The 22,072-nt window shown below is 41.9% G+C and overlaps 1 protein-coding gene across 2 annotated transcripts; it reads right to left on the reverse strand.

The window, feature by feature from the left end:
* Nucleotides 1-582: 582 nt before the first annotated feature.
* On the reverse strand, nucleotides 583-21,825 carry tmed2 (transmembrane p24 trafficking protein 2). 2 transcript variants are annotated; one of them, XM_043692645.2, is made up of 5 exons: nucleotides 21,546-21,825; nucleotides 16,113-16,305; nucleotides 11,681-11,701; nucleotides 10,732-10,839; nucleotides 583-3,427 (listed from the first exon to the last, which is right to left on the reverse strand). In XM_043692645.2, the coding sequence occupies exons 1-5, from the start codon at nucleotides 21,729-21,731 to the stop codon at nucleotides 3,303-3,305; spliced, it is 633 nt and encodes a 210-aa protein (XP_043548580.1). In that variant the 5' UTR covers nucleotides 21,732-21,825; the 3' UTR covers nucleotides 583-3,302. The 2 variants fall into 2 exon arrangements, with proteins under 2 accessions (XP_043548580.1, XP_043548581.1); XM_043692646.2 differs by lacking the exon at nucleotides 11,681-11,701 and having other exon boundaries at nucleotides 21,546-21,803.
* Nucleotides 21,826-22,072: the final 247 nt, after the last annotated feature.

Here is a 22,072-nt window from a genome sequence, read left to right on the forward strand (position 1 = left end):
AAGACACAATTCCATTACACCCAATAATACCCTGTTACAGTGATCAGTCACAAAAAGTGAGCGACAGTAGGTTTTCGGCCTGGAGGAAGGATCCAAGCACAATTCTGTCCTCACTCGAGTTCACAATCAGGAGGTAGGAACTCTTGTTTATCCCACTAGGGCAGAGGATTCTTCGTATGGTCCCAAATATCAGTTAATTTAACACAGTTCAAGGTTAAAATGGATTTTGAATTCTAAGGCTTGTACCACATCATCCACCAGAGAATCCTTCCAGTATTAAAAGGTAATGATCTTGCAATTTAAACAAGTTAATTCTTACTGCAAAGGTCACTGAAAAAGGAGTTAACTTTCACAATTAATATCAAAGCACTGAGTAAGGAAAGTATTTTTTGCTCAGATCTATTCGATTCAACCAAAGCACCTGGAGGGTGGGAGTATAACGAAAATGTCAATCGAACAGGTAAGTTAGGAAATCATTTCAAAATCTTAGGTGATAAGAACAACAGAATCCACAACCACATGTAATTTGAACACCTCCCATCTCCATACCTTGGCCTAGGAAATTCAACAGGATTGTCCTGATTTACTTAAATTATTTTAATGAATATATTTTTTATTTGAAAGTACACTCATGGAAAATAATACAAATAAGATTGGAACTGAATTCAATTGAGTGGTTACCACATGTTAGATATCTGTCACTGTACCACAACCTTCAAACGTGGAAGACTAGGTATCTTTATGGAGGTGACTGTACAAGGACAGTTGGAAAACAGTCTTAAATGACAAATTTCTGGTTAATAACCATATTATACATTTGCTGCACTAATCCTAGCATATGTAAAGAGACGGTGAGCATTTTGTATTCCTCTTCATTAGGATTGTACAAACCCCAAACATCAACTTCACCCTTATTGCATTTGTTTCAGATTCTCAGTTTTTGCAAGTTCACCTTTTTGTTTTATTCAAATTAATTTGGCCAACTTTATTCAAGAGAGTAAAACTGCATTTGCAGAATATCATTTTAAAAATTGAGTGTCTTTAGTGATTCCTGCTACACCAGATCACTGCAGCAATAATACTCACCACTGGCAAACTACAGACATTCAGCAACCATGGTAATACTAACTCAGGATCATTCACAAAGCTGAACCCTCATCAGGTGGAGGGAGGAGGAAGAGGAAGAGGAAGAGGAAGAGATGGAGTTCTCTTTGGGAGGTGGGGGAGAAGAAAAGAGTGAGAAGAAGAGGTGCGAGGTACGGAGCAGCTCGGGTAAAACCCTGTTGGTCTTACAGCATTAGCTGACTCTTGGCTTTGAATGAGACACCAGTGTGAGGCTATTCGATCATATGGTTCAAATTCCTACCAACAAAGCAGCACGTTATAACACACACCTGAAATGATCAAATAAACAATGCTCTCATGATTTGGCAAGATTATGTACATACTGCCTCCCTTTGAATTAAAAATGCAATTGGAATTTTGTTTACTGTAATGAACTTTACCTGTACACATATAGGCAGCAAAATGTTTACAAAAGACAAAATGCAAACACAATGATCACTGCTCCTCTGCACCTCAAATCATTTGAAGAGAATGTGAGAATGTTACGTTAATTATCATTGGCTTGGGTCATTTTATTAGAGATACACTTTAGACTTGAATTTACATCATATCACATCTGATCCATTTAAGATGTGATGTTACATAAAGATTTCAAAAAGTGTTGGCAGACAGCTGATTTCTTTTTAAATCAGGTGAAGGTTTATGAACCTGTTCTTTTTGAAAATCCCACAATCACCACAAGTTTTTAATCCATCAAAAGTCTTTCCAGCCAATATCCATAAGTCAAATTCCAAATCAATGCAGATGCTCCGTGGTTCAAAATACCAGACAGCATTTAATTATACATTACCAGCCACTGAAGATCTGCAACCTTCTCCAAACCGAGAATCGGTTTTATCTGGCAAATTAAATATTAATTTTCCACTGTTCAAAATCTGCAAAATCTCATTATAAATGCAGCATTGTTTGGGGTGTAAAGTCGGTCCGGACTTTTTTTTTAAAATGTGAAAAATCTCACCAACCCTTCCCCAAATTACCTTCATTCTTCCTCGGAGCTTTAATTTCTGGACTTTTATAATAAAGAATGTTTCAGTTAATGGGGATTTCACAAATATTCTGAAGTCTCGGTACAAGAGTTGAAATTGGGAACAAAATACTGCTCAACATCACAGCCAAAAATTAAATACTTATTCTGCGAGAAAGATTACCGATCATTGGCAAAGAGTTAACAACCAGTGCAATCGGGCGCCTGGATAGCCCATGACATGCAGGATTACTTTAAACTGCTGCATTTTCAGAATCAAGAAACATTCTCTTTATTCTTAAAAAAATAAAAGAACCTTTGATAATGTGAAGTTGTGGGATTGTGGAGCTTTATCTGCTGGTTTCCCGCCTAAAGTAATACAAGTTTACCTCTAAACATGAAGATAAACCATAACTGTAAATAAATTGTACAAAATTGTCGAGTGAAAGATTTTCAAAAGACCAAGTACAAGCAACTTATTCACACTGGTCACATCTTAATCAGCAACCCACACACCTAATGCTTTTCCATCTTGTTTGCAGTTTAAGCCCATCATCAATGTTAGAAACTAATTACAGCAAAGCAAATAAAAATCATTTTCATATGGATTTTTATAAAAACATCCACACCCATAACAATCCACCATAAAACCCAGGGGTTCATTTGGTTCCAGTGGTGAAAGCGGATAATGAAAGGAAAAAGAAAATCAACTGTGACAACAAGAAAATGGCTGGACAGTTACAGTAAATCTATATCTTATGTATTAAACTAATTGTAAATTTTCAGAAATCCTCCACAGAAACGCACAGCCACTTTGAAAAATAAACTGTAGAGAACTACTAATGTTCCAAAAAGCTGGGCAATCTATGTACAGCACTGCCAACAAAATAAACTGCTTACACACTGTTACAGAAATGCTTTAAAAACATCAGGTGGGCTTGCACATTCGTCAGATCCCTTTGTACAGTTGATCTGAGCTGATTTGGAGCATTAAAAATCCCCTACATTGCAACTTATGGCCTCTGCAAATTATTCTTTTATACCCATGGACTCCCAATATTGTACTACAAAGGATTTTATATAAACAGCAGTAAATGAAGACCAATAACACAGTGCGTGAAAGATTTTCAGTCAAGTGACAAAGTATTAAAAGCTGTTGTGACCAGATCCTTTTCAGATTGTGGCTCCGATGCTGAACTTCTAAAAGAGGCTGCTACACAACCCTTCGGACTTCAAAAAACCTCTTCAGGTAGTAGATCTGTCCAAGAGTCATGGCAACTAGTACCAGAGCTTCAAAGAAAGACCAGAGGACCACTCTACTGTTTGTGTTGTCATTGACTGTGGAGAAAATAAGATAGGATTAAACAGGACTGATCCAGTCACATAACTAATAATGTTACTGTAAAATCACAAAAAATCATATTCAGATTGGCATCGCTTATAGTTTGGTTTGTAATCAGGGGATTGCACCAATTTGTTCATTTCTGATTCATAAATTCTTGTCATCCTTCCCTTCTTCAAACTAAAATTTGGCTGTTTGATTCTTGTGTACACTCTCCTATAAACAGCACTTCAGTAGCTTTTTTTTTTAAAAAGACTGCCACTTCATAACAAGTTTTTAAGATGGACACAAGGACTGACTTTCCTCTGTTCCTTCCAAATAGGAATCATCTCTGAACATGGAATGACGTGATAGCCAAGTGGTTACAGCAATGAAGTAGCACTGCAGAGGTTTAAAATGATGAAAATTGCATTTATTGTGGGTGGATGTCTGAAAAAGATTAGCACAAAATATGCCACACTTTTATAACATCCCCATCAGGGAACATAATCTGTACAACCAATAGACAAATGAACACAGGAATAGCAGAAGACCATTCAGCCTTCAAACTCATTCTGCATTTTAGTGAAATCATGACTGACCTGCGGCCCAAATCCATATATTTGTCTCTGCCTCATATCTCTTAATACATTTGCACAATATAAAAATAGCCAATTTAAAATTGATAGTCGGGGCGATTCAAGATGGCGGCAACCCAGTAGGTCTGCCTGCGAGTCCTGCACCAGAACCCAGACAAAATGGTGCACCCACCGTCCCTTTATTACCCAATGTGGGAGAAATAGTTATCTTTTTGATCCCTGGAATTGTTCAGTGTTATTTTAAATTAGTTAGGAAAATGATCAAAGTGAAGGGACCTCGAGGATTGCAGCAAGCAGGGACCCTCCCTGGAACGGACACGCCCATGGCGGCAATGTCAGCCTCCACGATCATCCCAGGGATCTTACCTCTGGAGCAGAGCCTGGTCTCGGAGTCTGTGAAACTCCGAGAGAAGATCGATTCAGCAATTGAGGAGATCCAGGTCAGGCTTGAACCGATCTCAATCATGCTGCAGAAGCATGACCAAGTGATCCAGTGTCTCAGGCAGTGTGTCAGGGAGGTTGAGCTACAGGCCGTGGCCTCCGAAACTGCGATGGAATCCTCAGTGGGTCGGGTCCAGGCTCTGGAAAAGCATTAATGGACCTTGGAGGTACAGGTCAACAACCTGGAAAATCAAGGCCGTCGGAAGAATATCCGTCTGGTGGGGCTTCCAGAACGATAAGAAGGCCAACTTGTCCGCTTCTTGGAGCAACCACTATTGCAGTTTTTGAAGCTGGAAGTCGAGGCAGGCCGGATGGGGGTCAAACGGGCCGCAGTGCGCAGGCCTGGATCGAACCAGAGCCCCCGGTCCTAGTACGACACCAGCACTACAGAGATAAGCAAATAATTCTGGATGCCCCTAGAGTACTCGGGAAGGATCCACAGTCTCTGATATACAAAGGATCATGAATTATGCTTTTCAAAGACTTCTCTGCGGTTGTGATTCGTAAGAGGAAGGCCTTTGATGAGGTAAAAAGGCAGCTGAGGGACTTGAATATCCAGTATTCCATAAGATATCTGGCAATATTATGTTTCAGCCATGGAAGGAATTTTGAGTCACCAGAAAAGGCTTTAATGCTTCTTGGATGCTTTAAAACAGATTGGCTGGCTTGAATGATATGGACAATAATGTTTATTTTGTGTTTCCCTGGTTGTCGGTGTGGGGGGGGGGGTTAAATATACATGGGGTTTATCTTATTTTTTTCCTTTTTCTCTCTCATCTCCCTTCTCTCTCCTGTCCTGTCACCCTTTGTTCTTTTATCATTTCCTTTTGATGTTCTCTTTGGTATGGGATGGGAGGTGTGTGTGTGGTGGGGGGAGAGAAGGAGTGTTATATATTTCTGTTCTATCAGGGGTACCTAGGGTTACAGTGTGGATGGGACGGTTGAGTGCCCACTCTTAACTTTCTTGTTACAAGATTTGTGTACTTTTTCTTACTTTGTGTTGTCTGGGACTGATGCATGGCTTCAGCTATAAGGAGCCACGGAGGAGTTAGTGCGTAACATGTTGGCAAGTTGGAAAATCTCCTTTCATTTGTATTATATGTTGGTATGTTGTAAAAGGAGCTGCTAGAAGTTTTGATCTGGTAGATTTGCAAGTTGTATTTTTAAATTTATATGAACTGTTTATTGTTTTCACTCAGCACGCTACGAGAGGGGCTCTTCCTTCTGGGGGGGTCACAAACCATTTCGGATGGCTATGGCTAGCTATTAGTTTAAATGGTGCACCTGGAATGTTATGGGGAGTCATTCACCAATTAAGAGAAAAAAGATACTTTCAAGCCTTAGAAAAGAGGGGGTCGATGTAGCCTTGCTGCAAGAAACACATTTAACAGATAAGGAGCACTTGAAGTTGCAGCAGGGAGGGTTTGGACAGATGTTTTTCTTGTCCTTTAATTCGAAAAGTAGAGGAGTTGCTATTCTCATCCGGAAGAATCTCCCATTTCAAAGGTTAGACCAAATTACAGATGAACATGGGTGGTTTATAATTCCTACAGTTTTAACACATGAAGAGGAATATGGGATTATGAATGTATATTGCCCCCCGGCACATTCCCTCAAATTTTTAACATATGCGCTTTCCAGGTTGATGGCCCTTGGGGCACGTCACACAATTATATGGGGAGACTTTAATAGTCTTATTGACCCTGAAGTGGACCGGATGCCTAGGGGTCTTGCAGGTATCCAGGCAGTTGATGGACCTGAACAGGGAGCTGGGGTTGGCGGATGTGTCGAGATGTCTTCACCCTGAAGGTAGGGATTTCACCTTTTTCTCTAATCCAAATAAGTGCAATACAAGACTGATGTTTTTTGTCCCACTGACCTTTTTGAATTCGGTGCTCTCTTGCAGAATATGGAACATAGCCATTTCCAATCATGCGGCAGTGTACATGGGGGTCAAGGCCAGTGGTAATGGGATAGACTCCCGGCACTGGCACATGGACCCTTTCCTCTTGAAGGATAGCAAGTTCTTTTAGACATGAATTTGGATACAGCCAATAATCCATTGGTGCTCTGGGAGACTGCCAAGGCCTATGCATGGGGTTTGACTAATTTCTTACTCAGCGACCCAGAAGCGGCAGTGGGGAAAGCAGCAGCGTTTGCTCAAGGCTCACCTGAATGCAACTGAGTTAGCATACTTTTACAGACCGTCTGTAAACAAATTGCAGTGGATTACAGCCCTCACGGCTACTTTGAATGCTCCACTCAATGAGACAGCAAAGAGGGAAATCTCTTTGCGAATCAGAGGTTATTTGAGTACGGTGATAAATCGGGTAGATATCTAGCGTACCGGGCCAGAAAGAAGAGTGCCCCCCAATCTATCACATCCATCAGAGAGAATGCTAGTACTCTTACTTGCAATGCCAAAAAGATTAATGCAGCGTTTAGGAAGTTTTACTCTGAGCTGTACCGGTTTGAGGGCTGTGAGGACAGATTGTTGAAGATGGAGTCCTTTTTTAAGACCCTGGACATTCTGGGTGTAACTTCAGAGCAGGCATCCTTTCTGAATGCCCCCCTGACAATCTAGAAGACAGCTCCAGTGTGGTAAAGTGACATGCCCAGACGGATTTCAAAGTGAGTTTTATACGGAGTTTTAAACATGCTGGCCACGCCACTCTTGGATATGCACTGCCTCCCATCCTCTCAGAGAAGCAAATAATTTTCTTATTCTTAAGAAAGGGAAATCCCCAGAGGATTGCACTTTGTACAAGCCCTTATTGTTACTGAACATGGATTTTAAAATTCTATCGAAAATGCTGGCATTAAGATTGGAGAGGGCTTTACCTTTCATTGTAAAGGAGGACCAGACAGGTTTTATCAAGGGTCGTAGGTCTACTAATTATATTAGAAGTGTATTAAACATGGTCCAGGTATACCAGCAAGGTTCGATTCTGGGCTTGGTAGTCTCCTGGATACAGAGAAAGCATTTGAACGGGTGGAGTGGCCATACCTCTTATGTACGGGAGCGGTTTGGTCTTGGAGGAGTTTTAGCCAAGTGGGCTACAGTGTTATAGTGACCCAAAAGCAGCATTCTCATGAATAGTATAAGGTCGGATAATTTTAGTATCAGCAGTGGCAGCTGATAAGAGCCCTCTCTCGCCACTATTATTTACATTGCTGATTGAACCGCTGGTGGAGGTCATCCGGAGGGATCCCAACATAACTGCCCGGAGGTAGCACCAGACAAGCACAAGATCACCCTCTATGCGGATGATATGCTTCTCTTTTTAATTGATCCGATAACATCGGCGCCCCGTTTGATATAAGCGATTCATCTATTTGGTTTGCTCTCTGGATATAAAATTAATTTTAATGAAGTCGGAGCCCATGCCAGTGGCTGATTTTACTAGAAAATCAGAGTTTGGGGATAGAACCCATTTCCCTTTCAGGTGGTCACAGGTAGGTTTCCTGTATTTAGGCATTTTTATCACCCTGGCCTTCGATCAATTATATAAAGCTAATTTTGTGCAGTTGCTGGAGAAGCTAAGTCAGGACCTTCGGTGCTAGGAGGATCTTCTGATATCCTCGTTGGGTAAGAATAGCTCTGGTCAAAATGAATATTCTTCCTCTTACTATATCCCATGCGAACGCTGCCTTTGATGCTCCCTAGGCAAGCACTACGGAGGCTTTACAGTTGGCTTGGATGTTTCATCTGGCATCAAAGGCGCCTTTTATTCAGCTGGACAAATTGCAGCTTCCACAGGGGATGGGAGGTTTGGATTTCCCGGACTTTAAGAAATATCAATTGAGTTCCTTACTATCCTATGTGGCTGACTTGGCCTGCCAGGACCTGCGGTCAATTTGGTTCGACATAGAGGCCTCCCAGGCAAAATGCCTCCTCATCAGTTTGTTGTTTATGGTAGATGAGGACAATTATGGACTATTGCAGAAACCAGATTGTCCTTAACACGGTTAAAGCATGGAGAATAAAGCAACTGGGTGAGAGCAACTTACAAAAAAATTCCTGTTTCATTCCCATAGCAGGAATGTTAGGATTCCGGCTGGGGTCGATGGACTCTGACTTTAAGGTCTGGGAGTCTAGAGGAGTCTCCTGTTTGGGAGATTTATTTGACGGGGAGGTCATGATATCTTTCGAGCAGCTGAGTCGGAAATATGAGCTACCTCGGAGGGACCTCTTTCGTTACTTTCAGGTCAGGGACTTCATATAGAAAAAGACTACATTGATGGTTAGTCCCTATAAGTTGGATATGGAGAGGAGTGTGCTCCAGTCTACGGGCGCTCTCTCAGTCAACACCTTCTATCACTTGTTAGGAAGTAATGCTTCGAAGGACATTGAGCGGCTCTGTGGAATCTGGACTCTGGAATTCGGGGTGGAAATCTCATCGGAGGTGTAGGAGGATATTTGGGAGAACGCAAGGAAGATTTCGACTTGTAACAGGGCGCAGGCTGGGCAACTGAAGGTACTCCACAGGGCTCATTTGGCACCGGAGCGACTTGCGAAATTTAAGACAGGAGCATCCCCAAATGTAAAACAGATGTTGGCACTCTTACTCATTGCTTGTGGTCATGCCACAAGCTTCATAGGTACTGGGGTGCCATAGCGAGTGTTTGGAATGAGTTCTTGGGAACTGAGATTAAGTTGGATCCGGAGTCCCTCCTCTTGGGTTTGCCAAATCTCCCCTCTTTGGACGTGCATAGGAAGAAAGTGTTTAATATTTTGTCATTCTGATCAAGGAAGAACATTCTAATGAGCTGGGTGTTGGAGAATCCCCCAGGACTTTCAGACTGGCATAGATTTGTGAAGCAGCACATCCTGCTGGACTTCCTTACGAGTATGGTGCTCCAGAAAACAGAACTGTTTTATAGAATATGGCGGCCCTTTCTGTTTCTATAGATGCAGACTTATCGGCTATATTGATCAGGGCCTTTGTGTAGTCATGAGGGCTATGTCTGGCTGTCCAGAGGACACTTGGGGAAGAATCCTGAACAAATACAGGTTTGCTTACAAAAGCTCCCAGTGGTGGGGAGCTTTGGTGGAATTACGTTGAGTGCAGTAATTTAACTGAATATAATTAATTTATCTTAGTTTAACATGGTTTAATTTAATATTTTTTCTTAGAATTATTTATTGAAGTTTTTTTTTCCTCTCCTCAGTGGTTTGTGGAGTAGAATAGTAGTTTGTTTTCTGTTATTGTCATTATATTATATGGTTGTTATACTATTTTGTAGTGATTTTGTAATTTTGTAAAAAAATTAAAATCTTTTTTCTCATTAAAATTTTTACAAAGAAAAAAATTGATAGTCAATCCGACATGGATTACTATTTGCAAAAGTGTGTTTTAAATTTTCACCATCCTTTAGAGAAGTGTTTCCAATAGATATTGTTCCAATTTTTAGCTCATGCAGAGTCAGCACCCTTCCAGATCATGCATCAGGGACATAATTTCAGATAAGGGCTTGGCCGTTCACTGAGATTGGGAAAACTTTCTTCACTTCGAGATAGTGGTGAATCCTTGCAATTCTCCACCCCAGAGAGCTGTGTAAGCTCAAGCCAAGACAGAAGCAGAAAGGTATCTGGAGACTAATGATATTAATTGAAATATGGAAATATAGGGAGAGGTAGGCATTTAAGGTAGATGATAAGCCATGATCTGAATGAATGATGGAGCAGACATCATGGACTAAATGCTATCCTCTCTCCCTATATCTTAAAAGCAGAATCAAAACACCACTTATCTTTCCAAATTCTAGGGAATATGATCCTAATTTGTCTAACTCCACACCAATAATTTACTACAGTCTACTGGCTACCCCATTCTGTGGGACTGATTTTTAATAACCTCAGGCAAGTGGCAACAGGCCTTGCCTGTATTGTCCATATCTCAAAAATGAATCATCAAACCTGAGGTGTAAATTGTGCAAGCACGAGTCAGGTATGTGATGTGACATTAAATACATGTAGGACATGAGATGCTCAGTCATCCAAACCAACAATTCTGTGTTTTGATTCTCAGGCTGTACCAGAAATTGATCTCAAAGGAAGCAGAAACTGGTCTGAACACGTGGGAGGAGTACTTGTGTTCCCACCCTGATGGTTAGTTAGTGACACCATCTCATGGATAGATTTGGATTTGGCTTCACTGCCCCATATAAATGGGCTGTCCACCCAGGGCCTCTTACCAGAGGAAATAGGAGATGTCACAGCCCGGGAATGAGTGTGAAAGCGAGCTAAACATGGCTCAAAAGAAAGGAAGTGTACATACTTGCTCTGTGTATCCTCTCACGTACTTCCATGTACTCTTGCTCATGTTTCACTGCTGTCATGGCCACAGCCAATTCATTGATCATCTCTTCTAACTTGTTCTGGTGAGCTTTATGAAACAAATAACAAAATCAGAATGCAACCGCCTCAAATATGCATTAATTTGTTCAGTCAGTTAAAGCCATTCCTCGTAGTAAACAGCCAATTTTCTGAAGCTCCAAAAACTTGTGAGTGGCTCGGTCAAAAATGGCCAACAAGACAAACTGCACATTAGTCTTCAATAACTTTGTTCATTTTACAAAATTTAAGGGACAATTTTGGAAGGTAAAATATCATACTTTTGAATAGCAAGTATCAGTTTCAAATTTTATGCAAAGTACTAATAGCTCAAAAGAAGAGAGCTCCATTACACTGTAGTAATTCATTAGTGTAATTGTGACATGCTTCAGCCTGCTGTCATTTATAAATGAATTGCATATTTTGATTTTAATGAGATAGCAAAATCAATGCATATTAAATATCTACTAATCTGATTAATGAAACTACAGTGATTAATATATTGCTTCCTTGTACAAAAAGTAAGCCCCCAAATAGCCACAATTAAAAAATACAAAAGGGACCCAAGATTGACTGCCACCCCACCTAATGGTTTAAAATAACAAGGTGAGTAAGATTATACATCTGGTTGCTGTGCAGTTTCATTGTAAACACTTCCAAAATGTCAGCAGCAACTCCCCATTTTCATACTCTGCCTACATATCTGGGTTAGTATTGTAAGCACAAACAGCCATAACACTTCATTGGAAACACTGACATTATGATTCCTCCAATGGTGATAAAAACAACTACAAAGAAGTTCCAAAAGCTCAATTTTGCAATCAACAGGAAAGTACAAAACAAAAATGAAGAGAGCAGAAAGAGACATTAAAATTGTTTACTGATTGACATACCATCCCATGTATCCCCACCACCTGAAGGAAAGGGTAAACAGAAGGACACGGGATAAATAAAAGTTCAAGATAAAGGAACACTTAAGTAAAAAAGGGACAAAGTGAAAAACAAGGTGCTTTTATATCATGCTTGTGCCTCTGGGGATCTGGAAGTGTGGGTCACCTCATACTGTGACAGGTGAAGACATGTGGCCCGACGATCAATAGCATATCCCATAGCATAAAATACCTCAACAGGTTTACATTGCTGGCTGATCAAGACCCACATTTCAGAGTCCCAGAACCACTTGCACAGTTCTCGTGCATAACAAAAGCTTAGACAATCTAATCACAAATAATTATGTAGAGTAGAATGCTATAATGTACAGCTTCAAATTATAAAGAAACAGGATATTTGTCAAAATGACAAACAAAAGTAGTAAAGGTGACAATCACAATAAAAAAGGTATCTCAAGTGAAATCAAAGACTTTAACATGCAATAGGAAGCTTTTTTGTTCATCATTCAAATCCACACAAGGGAACCTTGGAGATGAAGAATTCTTTGTCAAAGAATAGATGCATTTAATCAGTTAATTCTACTTCTCCTTTGCCACTGGCATTTTCAAGTATTAATTACTTGGGTCAGAAAGTGTCATATCATAAGAAATTAACCAGACAAATACATAGGAATATAGCTGCAGAATATCACATGACTATTTTAAAACATCACTATTGTGTTTGAACCTGATTCGTCATACTAAACAAAACTGATAATGTAGTATTACACTATTGTACAGTATGTCAATACAATCTTCACATATATATCTAAAATTGTTTTTTTAGGAAGAGTCACTCAACCTGGAACATTAACACTGATTTCTCTTCACAGATGCTGCCAGACTTGCTGAGCTGTTGCAGCAATTTGTGTTTTTGTCTTTAGATATATTGTATGTCTTTGATTTACATTGTTCAGTATTAATGTTGTGTGATTTCAATGGGGTTGGTATAAAGACACAGCTTTAATACATTTTCATTAATGTATTTTTATGTCCAGCGTGATTTTGGATTATGTGATCCAATCAATGCCATTTTAGAATGGCATTGAGCTGACTCCCACTCCAGTTTGTGGCTTTTCAGGATATTGCAACTTGAAGCTGCTGTCTCCCCCTAGGTAGTTTCTTGTCTCTTGCCATTTACCTCCTCAACCTTCACCTACAGCTAGGGTTTGAAAGAGGAAACCAGTAGGAAGCAGCTCGCTACTACCCTCTTAAGAGCAACTAGGGACAGGCAATAGATGCGGCCCAGCCAGAGATTACTACATCCCTTTATGAATATTTAAAGAAAACAGGAATGTCAATATATTCCATTATATTTTAAGCTGTTTTATTTAGAAGATTTTTTAGCACTATAGAAAATTAAAGTTTACAAAGTTTTAATTTTTGTTCTTGATGAGCATGGTTCTACAGAATCTGATTTTACATTGGTCATACAGGAAAACTCTGATTCACTTTATATTATTGCATTTGAAGTTTCACTTTGAGGACACAACTTTAAGGAAGGAATTCCTATAAAATATCAGGAACACTGACATCTTTGTATACTTTCATTAAAATAAGCTGGAAACCAAATACTGGCTTGAATAGAAGGCACCATGAAACCAATGGCTGCTGTAAAAACTAAACCCATTTACTGATGTTCTTTAGGGTCAATGAACCTTATTCTGTTTAGTCTTATATGCAACGCTAATCCCAAGATGAATGTAACTGACTCTTAAAAACCTTCTGCAATTGCTTAACAAGCTAATCACTATCTCAAACAGTTCTTTGCACGGTTTAGGGAGGAGGCCCAGCACAAGTTTTGGGGCAATTAATTAGTGAATTAATATTGTCTTTAATAATTCTTAGGAGCTTTGCTTTCATTGCTTTTGCAGTAGCAGTGAAAATCAGACAGAAGTGAGAAACACAGGAAATGAAACGAATAATAACAGATACAAAGTGATGGCCATTTTAAAAAGTGAAATTCGTAACTAAATATCTGTGTATCCTTAACAAGAGCTGGAGCATGTGATGAAACAAGTCCAATAAAAAAGTTTTAAAAATTAACTCCACATGAATAAGAGAATCTGTGGTGCAAGATTAGTGACCGCGAGGGAAGAGCTGAGACAGCTGAACACCTTTATTTCTCATTTTCCCTGCTACACAAGAATATTCAAATGCTGAAAAATTTAGGTATATGAGGTTAATCCCAAACCTTGTATAAAACTGCAAATGTGATGAAACATTCCATGACTTTTGCTTCAACTGTCAAGAGCTACAGTAGGAAAAAGGAAATAACCAACAAAGCCCACCCCTGATGCGAGGTACATATCTCAGCCTCCTCCCAGTGAGTCAGGCAGCATCCAAGGAGCAGGAGAATCAACGTTTCGGGCATGAGCCCTTCTTCAGGAATGAGGAAAGTGTGTGCAGCAGGCCAAGATAAAAGGTAGGGAGGAGGGACTTGGGGGAGCGGAGTTGGAAATGCGATAGGTGAGAGGAGGTCAAGGTGAGGGTGATAGGCCGGAGTGGGGGTGGGGGCGGAGAGGTCAGGAAGAAGATTGCAGGTTAGAAAGGCGGTGCTGAGTTCGAGGGATTTGACGGAGACAAGGTGGGGGGAGGGGATATGAGGAAACTGGAGAAATCTGAGTTCATTCCTAGTGGTTGGAGACCATGACCCCACCTCCCACCACCAGACCATCATCTCCCAGACCATCCATAACCTCATCACCTCAGGGGATCTCCCACCCAACGCCTCCAACCTCATAGTCCCACAACCCCGCACCGCCCATTTCTTCCGCCTGCCCAAAATCCACAAACCTGACTGCCCCGGCCGACCCATTGTCTCAGCCTGCTCCTGCCCAACCGAACTCATCTCTGCATACCTCGACACGGTCCTGTCCCCCTTAGTCCAAGAACTCCCCACCAACTTTCGGGTCACCACCCATGCCCTCCACCTCCTCCATGATTTTCGCTTCCCGGGTCCCCAACGCCTTATCTTTACCATGGACATCCAATCCCTGTACACCTCCATCCCCCATCACGAAGGCCTCCAAGCCCTCCGCTTCTTCCTTTCCCGCCGTACCAACCAGTACCCTTCCACTGACACCCTCCTTCGACTGACTGAACTGGTCCTCACTCTGAACAACTTCTCTTTCCAATCCTCCCACTTTCTCCAAACCAAAGGAGTAGCCATGAGCACCTGCATGGGCCGCAGCTTTGCCTGCCTCTTCGTAGGATATGTGGAACAGTCCATCTTCCGCAGCTACACTGGCACCACCCCCCAGCTTTTCCTCCGCTACATCGATGACTGTATCAGCGCGGCCTCGTGCTCCCACGAGGAGGTTGAACAGTTCATCCACTTTACCAACACCTTCCACTCCGACCTCAAATTTAGCTGGACCGTCTCAGACTCCTCTCTCCCCTTCCTAGACCTTTCCATTTCTATCTCGGGCAACCGAATCAACACGGACATCTACTATAAACCGACTGACTCCCACAGCTACCTAGACTACACCTCCTTCCACCCTGCCCCCTGTAAAAATGCCATCCCATATTCCCAATTCCTTCGTCTCAGCCGCATCTGCTCCCAGGAGGACCAGTTCCAATACCGTACAACCCAGATGGCCTCCTTCTTCAAAGACCACAATTTCCACCCAGACGTGATCGACGATGCCCTCCACCGCATCTCCTCCACTTCCCACTTCTCTGTCCTTGAGCCCCGCCCCTCCAATCGCCACCAGGACAGAACCCCACTGGTCCTCACCTACCACCCCACCAACCTCCATATACATCTTATCATCCGTCATCATTTCCGCCACCTCCAAACGGACCCCACCACCAGGGATATATTTCCCTCCCCTCCCCATCAGTGTTCCGAAAAGACCACTACCCCCCCCCCACTTCAACATCCCCCTCCGACTCCACCAAATGCAGGTCCTTGGACTCCTCCATCGCCAGACCATAGCAACACGACGGCTGGAGGAAGAGCGCCTCATCTTCCGTCTAGGAACCCTCCAATCACAAGGGATGAACTCAGATTTCTCCAGTTTCCTCATTTCCCCTCCCCCCACCTTGTCTCAGTCAAATCTCTCGAACTCAGCACCGCCTTCCTAACCTGCAATCTTCTTCCTGACCTCTCCGTCCCCACTCCCACTCCGGTCTATCACCCTCACCTTGACCTCCTTCCACCTATCGCATTCCCAACGCCCCTCCCCCAAGTTCCTCCTCTCTACCTTTTATCTTGGCCTGCTGGACACACTTTCCTCATTCCTGAAGAAGGGTTCATGCCCGAAATGTCGATTCTCCTGCTCCTTGGATGCTGCCTGACCTGCTGCGCTTTTCCAGCAACACATTATCAGCTCTGATCTACAGCATCTGCAGTCCTCACTTTCTCCTCCCAGTGAGTATAAAATCCCACCTTCTGTCTCCATATCATGCCCTTTTGGTGCTTCTCCAATGTCGATAGTGAACATCACAATCTTGGGGGTCATAGTGGACATTCTGTTGCTGAAACAGAATTTATATGTTCCATCCATATGCGCAGCAAAAGTGTATTTCCCACTGGATTCCCGGTCTCCCTTATAAATATTTTTACCATCTGGTCCTGTAATCTGTGGGAAACAAAATTACTTATCAGTGAACGTGATACAGGTTCTGTCAAGTATAAACTGAATGGACACAAGAGGAAACTAGATTTTTTTTAAATCTTCCACAAAAGATCAGAATGTACATTAAAAATTGATAATAAAAGATGTACAAATTTCACACAAGCAATGATGCAAAATATCCCCATTCCAACCTGCTGTCTAAAGAGTGATGGAAATGACCAAATCACAGTATGAGGTTTAGCTATCAGTTAATTTTGCCAAAGGTGGACTCCAGCTGCATGAGCCACCTGATACCTTGGCTGAAATTAGCACAGACCAGTACCAAAGCTGAGACCTCTCATGAGCCATGTGGATGATAACCTCATTCTGTACCACAAGGCTAGCGAGTGTTCTAGAATGTGTCAAGCACAAGGAAGAGGTTAAAAGTACAACTACCAATCATAAAACATATTCAGGGTGGCAAACATATACTGCATTGTAAAAATGATCTAAAAATCACTGCAATGCAAAAAGAGGTATATGCACATTTCTGAGAAAACCAACAATCTGATTCATAAAGAAATCCCTAACTTTACAAGAGTCACTGAGAGATCAATATTCTTTTTCTGTGAAGAGCCACATGCAATCAGCCAAAGGATAATGAACCTCCAAATGCATTCAGAGATAGACATGAGAATTTAACTCACAAAAGCAAGAGCTTAGAAGCTGGGAACACCGAAATCTCCTGTCATTTGTGCGATCAACCAGTTTGGAAATTGGTTTCACAGCATCATCTGTCATTGACAAGAATGGTTTCCAACCTGTAGTGACAATTCTAACTTTTCAGGCTTTGTGAGTAAGCTAAGTTGGTTGTCTAAGTACTGGTACACCCTAGTCTTAGTCTTGGGCATCCACCTGTTGGGGATTTATTTGCAAGAACAGCGTTATTCCCAAAGGTGTCATCTTGGAGCTACTCAACTCCACAATTAACCCCAAGTTAGCTTCAAAAAAAGTTACTGGTTTTGTTACATAGATGAGAGTTTTTTAAAAAAGTCTTCAAGCTGCACGCACTGCTAACTTCTTACATTAAAAGTCCTATTTCCATATTTATAACGAAAGCTGCTCACGTAATTGTCATGTGAATCCCATTCCCTTTTAACAATGGTACTGCATTGTCACTACTGTCAGGATGGTAGAATTACAGTCCAACAACCCAAAGACAGATTATGGAATTTACAATGTAACCAGAGAAGAGCAAGAAGGATTTTTGTTTACATTTTAGGTATTGATTTGTTATCATCTGGAATGTACTGTCTGGAACCAGGTAGAAAACTAACTTTTGAAAATTGGGTATATATTTGGAAAGTAAAATAATAGGGAAAAAGTAAGGGAGTGGGACAATTGGTTGCACAGACTCATGGATTTTACTCTATACTTTGCAAACTGGAATTCTATCTAAATAATGTAGCATTGGCCAGGATGCATATATCCTGCATTGCTGTGCATTAACCAGGGAAATTTCCTGGTGATTACAAAGCCCCTTTTTGGTTGTATTAAATTTTCAGAGATCACCATAAACACCTTAAAACCTCTGTCGTTCCAGTATGTTGGGTTTACATGGTTTAGAAAGGCGTTTGCCCGAAACGTTAATTTTCCGGCTCCTCTGATGCTGCCTGAACTGCTGTGCTTTTCCAGCACCACTCAAATCTAGACCCCCAAACGTCAACCTTGAAGGAACAAAATTAATGAGAAACGGCACAGGACTGCTTCCAGGCAGACAAGACAGTGAATGTCCACCCTATGTTGAAAAGCTGAAAGTGATGCAGTTTTTGAGAGAAGTGACAACATCAGAACACCATTTCTCAGACCCATTAATCATAAATTATTTAAATATTTTGCACCAATTAAAATCTCCATACACCAATGAAGTACCATAAAGCTGTTGTTTTGGAGACCACAAGCACACAGTCTGATAACAGCAGCTGCAACTACAGTTTGTTCACTGTTAAGGGGAGGAAATGGATAGTTAAGACTCCAGAGTCCTTTTCACAAATTGAAAAAAACCTCAGCAGCATTTAGGTTCTACCATAAGTGCTTTAAAAACATGAAAACAATTTCAATTGAACAGTTTACATTAAAATACAAAACTTTGAGTTTGAAATATCAAGAATTCATTGCATAATTTTACTATTTATAGGGCTAGCATTAAAGTGTAACTGTATAAATACAAACTAGAAACATTTTTAATTTGAATATTAGGGCATGAACTGTCCCATCATAAATAACTGCAAACAGAATTCTGAAATGCTATAAAAGGTGAAGTGGAGAACATGCCACCCCTAAGCCAATTATTTTTTGAGAGATGAAATGGAGAGCAAAGGACACTGAACAGTGCTTTGATAGCATTAGCACAGGGATGACTGGACGAATAGTTTCTACTCTACCCCAAATTTTGAGCTCGTCTGGTGGGCGGCACGGTGGCACAGTGGTTAGCACTGCTGCCTCACAGCACCAGAGACCCGGGTTCAATTCCCGCCTCAGGCGACTGACTGTGTGGAGTTTGCACGTTTTCCCCGTGTCTGCGTGGGTTTCCTCCGGGTGCTCCGGTTTCCTCCCACAGTCCAAAGATGTGCAGGGTCAGGTAAATTGGCCATACTAAATTGCCCATAGTGTTAGGTAAGGGGTAAATGTAGGGGTATGGGTGGGTTTCGCTTCGGCGGGTCGGTGTGGGCTTGTTGGGCCGAAGGGCCTGTTTCCACACTGTAATCTAATCTAATCTAATCTAGTCTCTTTTCTGATGGATTGATATTTATTGTCCTGCTGCTCATTTCTATCCCTGTAGCCTTACAAGTATTAGAGCTTAAAAATGTGTTGCTGGAAAAGCGCAGCAGGTCAGGCAGCATCAAAGAAGGAGAATCAACGTTTCGGGCATAAGCCCTTCTTCAGGAATCCGTCAATTCTCCGTCTCCTTTGATGCTGCCTGACCTGCTGCGCTTTTCCAGCAACACATTTATTTGCTCTGATCCCCAGCATCTGCAGTCCTCACTTTCTCCTAGCCTTACAAGTATTGTAAATAATCAAACTTGTGACACTGTTCACAATGTGGTAGTTAGGACTGGGTAAAGTTCTCAACAAAGTACCTTCACATTAACTTACAGGACAATTTTTTTTGTGAATGACCTCAGTTAAACACGTGGTCAAATTTACAAAGCCTGAAAACCACTTTGCCTGGAATCTACTCACACTTGAATTAGCAGAACTCCACAAAATAGCCATTTTTTATCCAATTCAACCAAAAAATGGCAACTGGATGGCAATCTAAAATTGGATAATATGCTAATTTATCCGTGATTTCAAACTATTACCAACCATAATTCCACGCAAATTTGAGTTTAAAAGGGGGAGGTTATGTTGCAGCTGTACAAGGTGCTGGTGAGGCCACACCTGGAGTATTGCATGCAGTTTTGGTCTCCTTGAGAAAGGATATACTGGCACTGGAGGGGGCGCAGAGGATGTTCAATACATTGACTCCGGAGTTGAGGGGGTTGGCTTATGCAGACAGACTGGGATTATATTCATTGCGATTGTGAAGAATGAGAGGAGTTCTGATAGAAACGTAAGAAATTATGAAGGGAATAGATAAGACAAATGTAGAGAGGATGTTTCCACTGGCAGGTGAAACTAGGACAAGAGGTATAGGTGCTGGTGTTGGACTAGAGTGGACCAAGTTAAAATTCGTATAATAGCAGTCTATAGTCCAACAGGCTTATTTGAAAGTGCAAGGTTTTGGAGCGCTGCTCCTTCATCAGGTAGCTATACTTCATCAGCAGCTACCTGAAGGAGCAGCGCTCCAAAAGCTATTACTTCCAAATAAGCCTGTTGGACTATAAACTGGTGTTGGGATTTTTAACTAGGACAAACAGGTATAACTTCAAAATTAGAGGGAGCAGATTTAGGATTGAATTAAGAAGGAACTTCATCACCCAAAGTGTTCCGAATCTTTGGAATTCTCTGCCCAGTGAAGTAGTTGATGCTACTTCAGTAAATGTTTTTAAAGCTAAGATTGTTTTTTTTAAACAATAAAGATTAGTGGAAAAGATTAGCCATTATCTTATTGAATGGCAGAGCAAACTCGAAGGGCTAGATGGATCACTCCTTCTCCTAGTTCTAATGTTATAAAATACTGATTATCTGGCACAATCATGATCATACTCTAAGTGAAGTATAAACAGAATACACAGATTCGACAATAAAAAGAAAAATGTAGGATTGGCCAATAGAATGAAGTCAAACTAACACACCATATGGCATCAAACACTTGATAAAACTTCAGATTATCATAAATTGTTTTTTAAAAGTTTAGATTTCACAGTCAATTAGTGTACATTTAAAGTTATTTCCCATTTTATTTCAAATGGAGACACTAAGCTAAGTATATTGTTGGAAAAAAAGTACAGTACTGGATAATATACCACTTTGAACATAACGTTCAAATACACAAACTCTTCAGCACAATTTCACAGAATACTTTATAGTCTTTAACCTTTCAGTACAAAAAAACTACCTCACCCATTCTAGCATGCAGACTTTAAGCAAATTATTATTCACTTTACACATTTCATTAATAAACCCATCCTACCTATACACCTATCCTGTCTGTTTTATCATGAAAATGTGCACACACACGAACTTCTGTCATAAAACCATAAGACAGCGTGGAATTAAGGCCATCACACTCACTGTGTCATGTACTATCAAAGAACTCACAATGCTACTTTCCACGTCACATTAACAGTATGGTTGTAGAACAAATGAATGAAGTAATAACACAAAATATATGCTGACTACTTTACAGGCAAACCAATTTATCCAATCACACCATATGTTCCACATACTTTCCTACATAACAAACTGTGAAACATTTCACAAATGCGCTGATTATATGCAGACAATGTATGTTCAATATTTCACAACTTTAGCTACATCAGTTGTACAGATCTCAGATCCACGACTGCGAGGCCTTCTCCTCGGCGACTACCGGACCACTGCAGCGGACTTTATTAAATGATGAATCCGGGTGAGTATATGCCCCTCCAGCGAAGGAAGGGACAGGATCAGGCACCAGCCTCGGGTTCCCAGGCAACTTCCAGACGACAAGCTCTGGGTGGATTGGGCATCTCCGCTGGGCTGAGAGGTGGGTCTGCTCTCCCCTCTCGGACTCTTGGCTCAACCTGAGGCCTAGTCGGCGCCGTGCGCTCTCTTACCTCCACATCGATGTCCAAGAAGCCGCCCTCAGCCACCTCGAAGATCAGCCCCATCTTGGTGCCGGACGTTACCTTCTCGAAGAAGCATTCCTCAGCGTGCGCATCGATGCTGACGAAGTATGCCGAGGCGCCGCACAGGTAGCTAAGGAGGCCGAGCAGCAACGAGCACTCACAGAACGTCAACATCTTGAGGAGCCGCGGCCTGTCCACGCCGAGGCCGCCAAGCCCGCCTCACCTTCTGCCACGTCACATCAACCGCCGGCCTGCACCGCGCCTGCGCGTCAGTATGCCCAGGACAACACAGCGCCTGAGCTGGGGGCTTGCCCCAGGTCGGCACCGCGCCTGCGCACAGCGTTATTTTCACCCCCAGGCTGACACCACGCTTGCGCACCAGGCTATCCCTGGTGCCGACACCGCGCCAATGCGCGGGGTCCCCCCCCACATTGGCCGGTGCCGCGCTTGCGCGCCGTGATGTTCCCAGGGCCGACGCCGCGTCTGCGCGCCAGCGCATGACTGCTGCGCAACCC

This window comes from Chiloscyllium plagiosum, unplaced genomic scaffold (genome assembly GCF_037043375.1).
Source record: "Chiloscyllium plagiosum isolate Xiang-an unplaced genomic scaffold, Cpla_swu_hap1 HiC_scaffold_24, whole genome shotgun sequence".
NCBI lineage: Eukaryota > Metazoa > Chordata > Chondrichthyes > Orectolobiformes > Hemiscylliidae > Chiloscyllium > Chiloscyllium plagiosum.

Coding starts and splice junctions, on each gene's coding strand:
- tmed2 (XM_043692645.2), bottom strand. CDS start 21,731: ATGTTGACGTTCTGTGAGTGCTCGTTGCTGCTCGGCCTCCTTAGCTAC. Junction 16,306..21,545: donor TCTTGGACATCGATGTGGAG/GTAAGAGAGCGC, acceptor TGTTTCCCACAG/ATTACAGGACCAGATGGTAA. Junction 10,840..11,680: donor TGGTGGGGATACATGGGATG/GTATGTCAATCA, acceptor TGTTTCATAAAG/CTCACCAGAACAAGTTAGAA.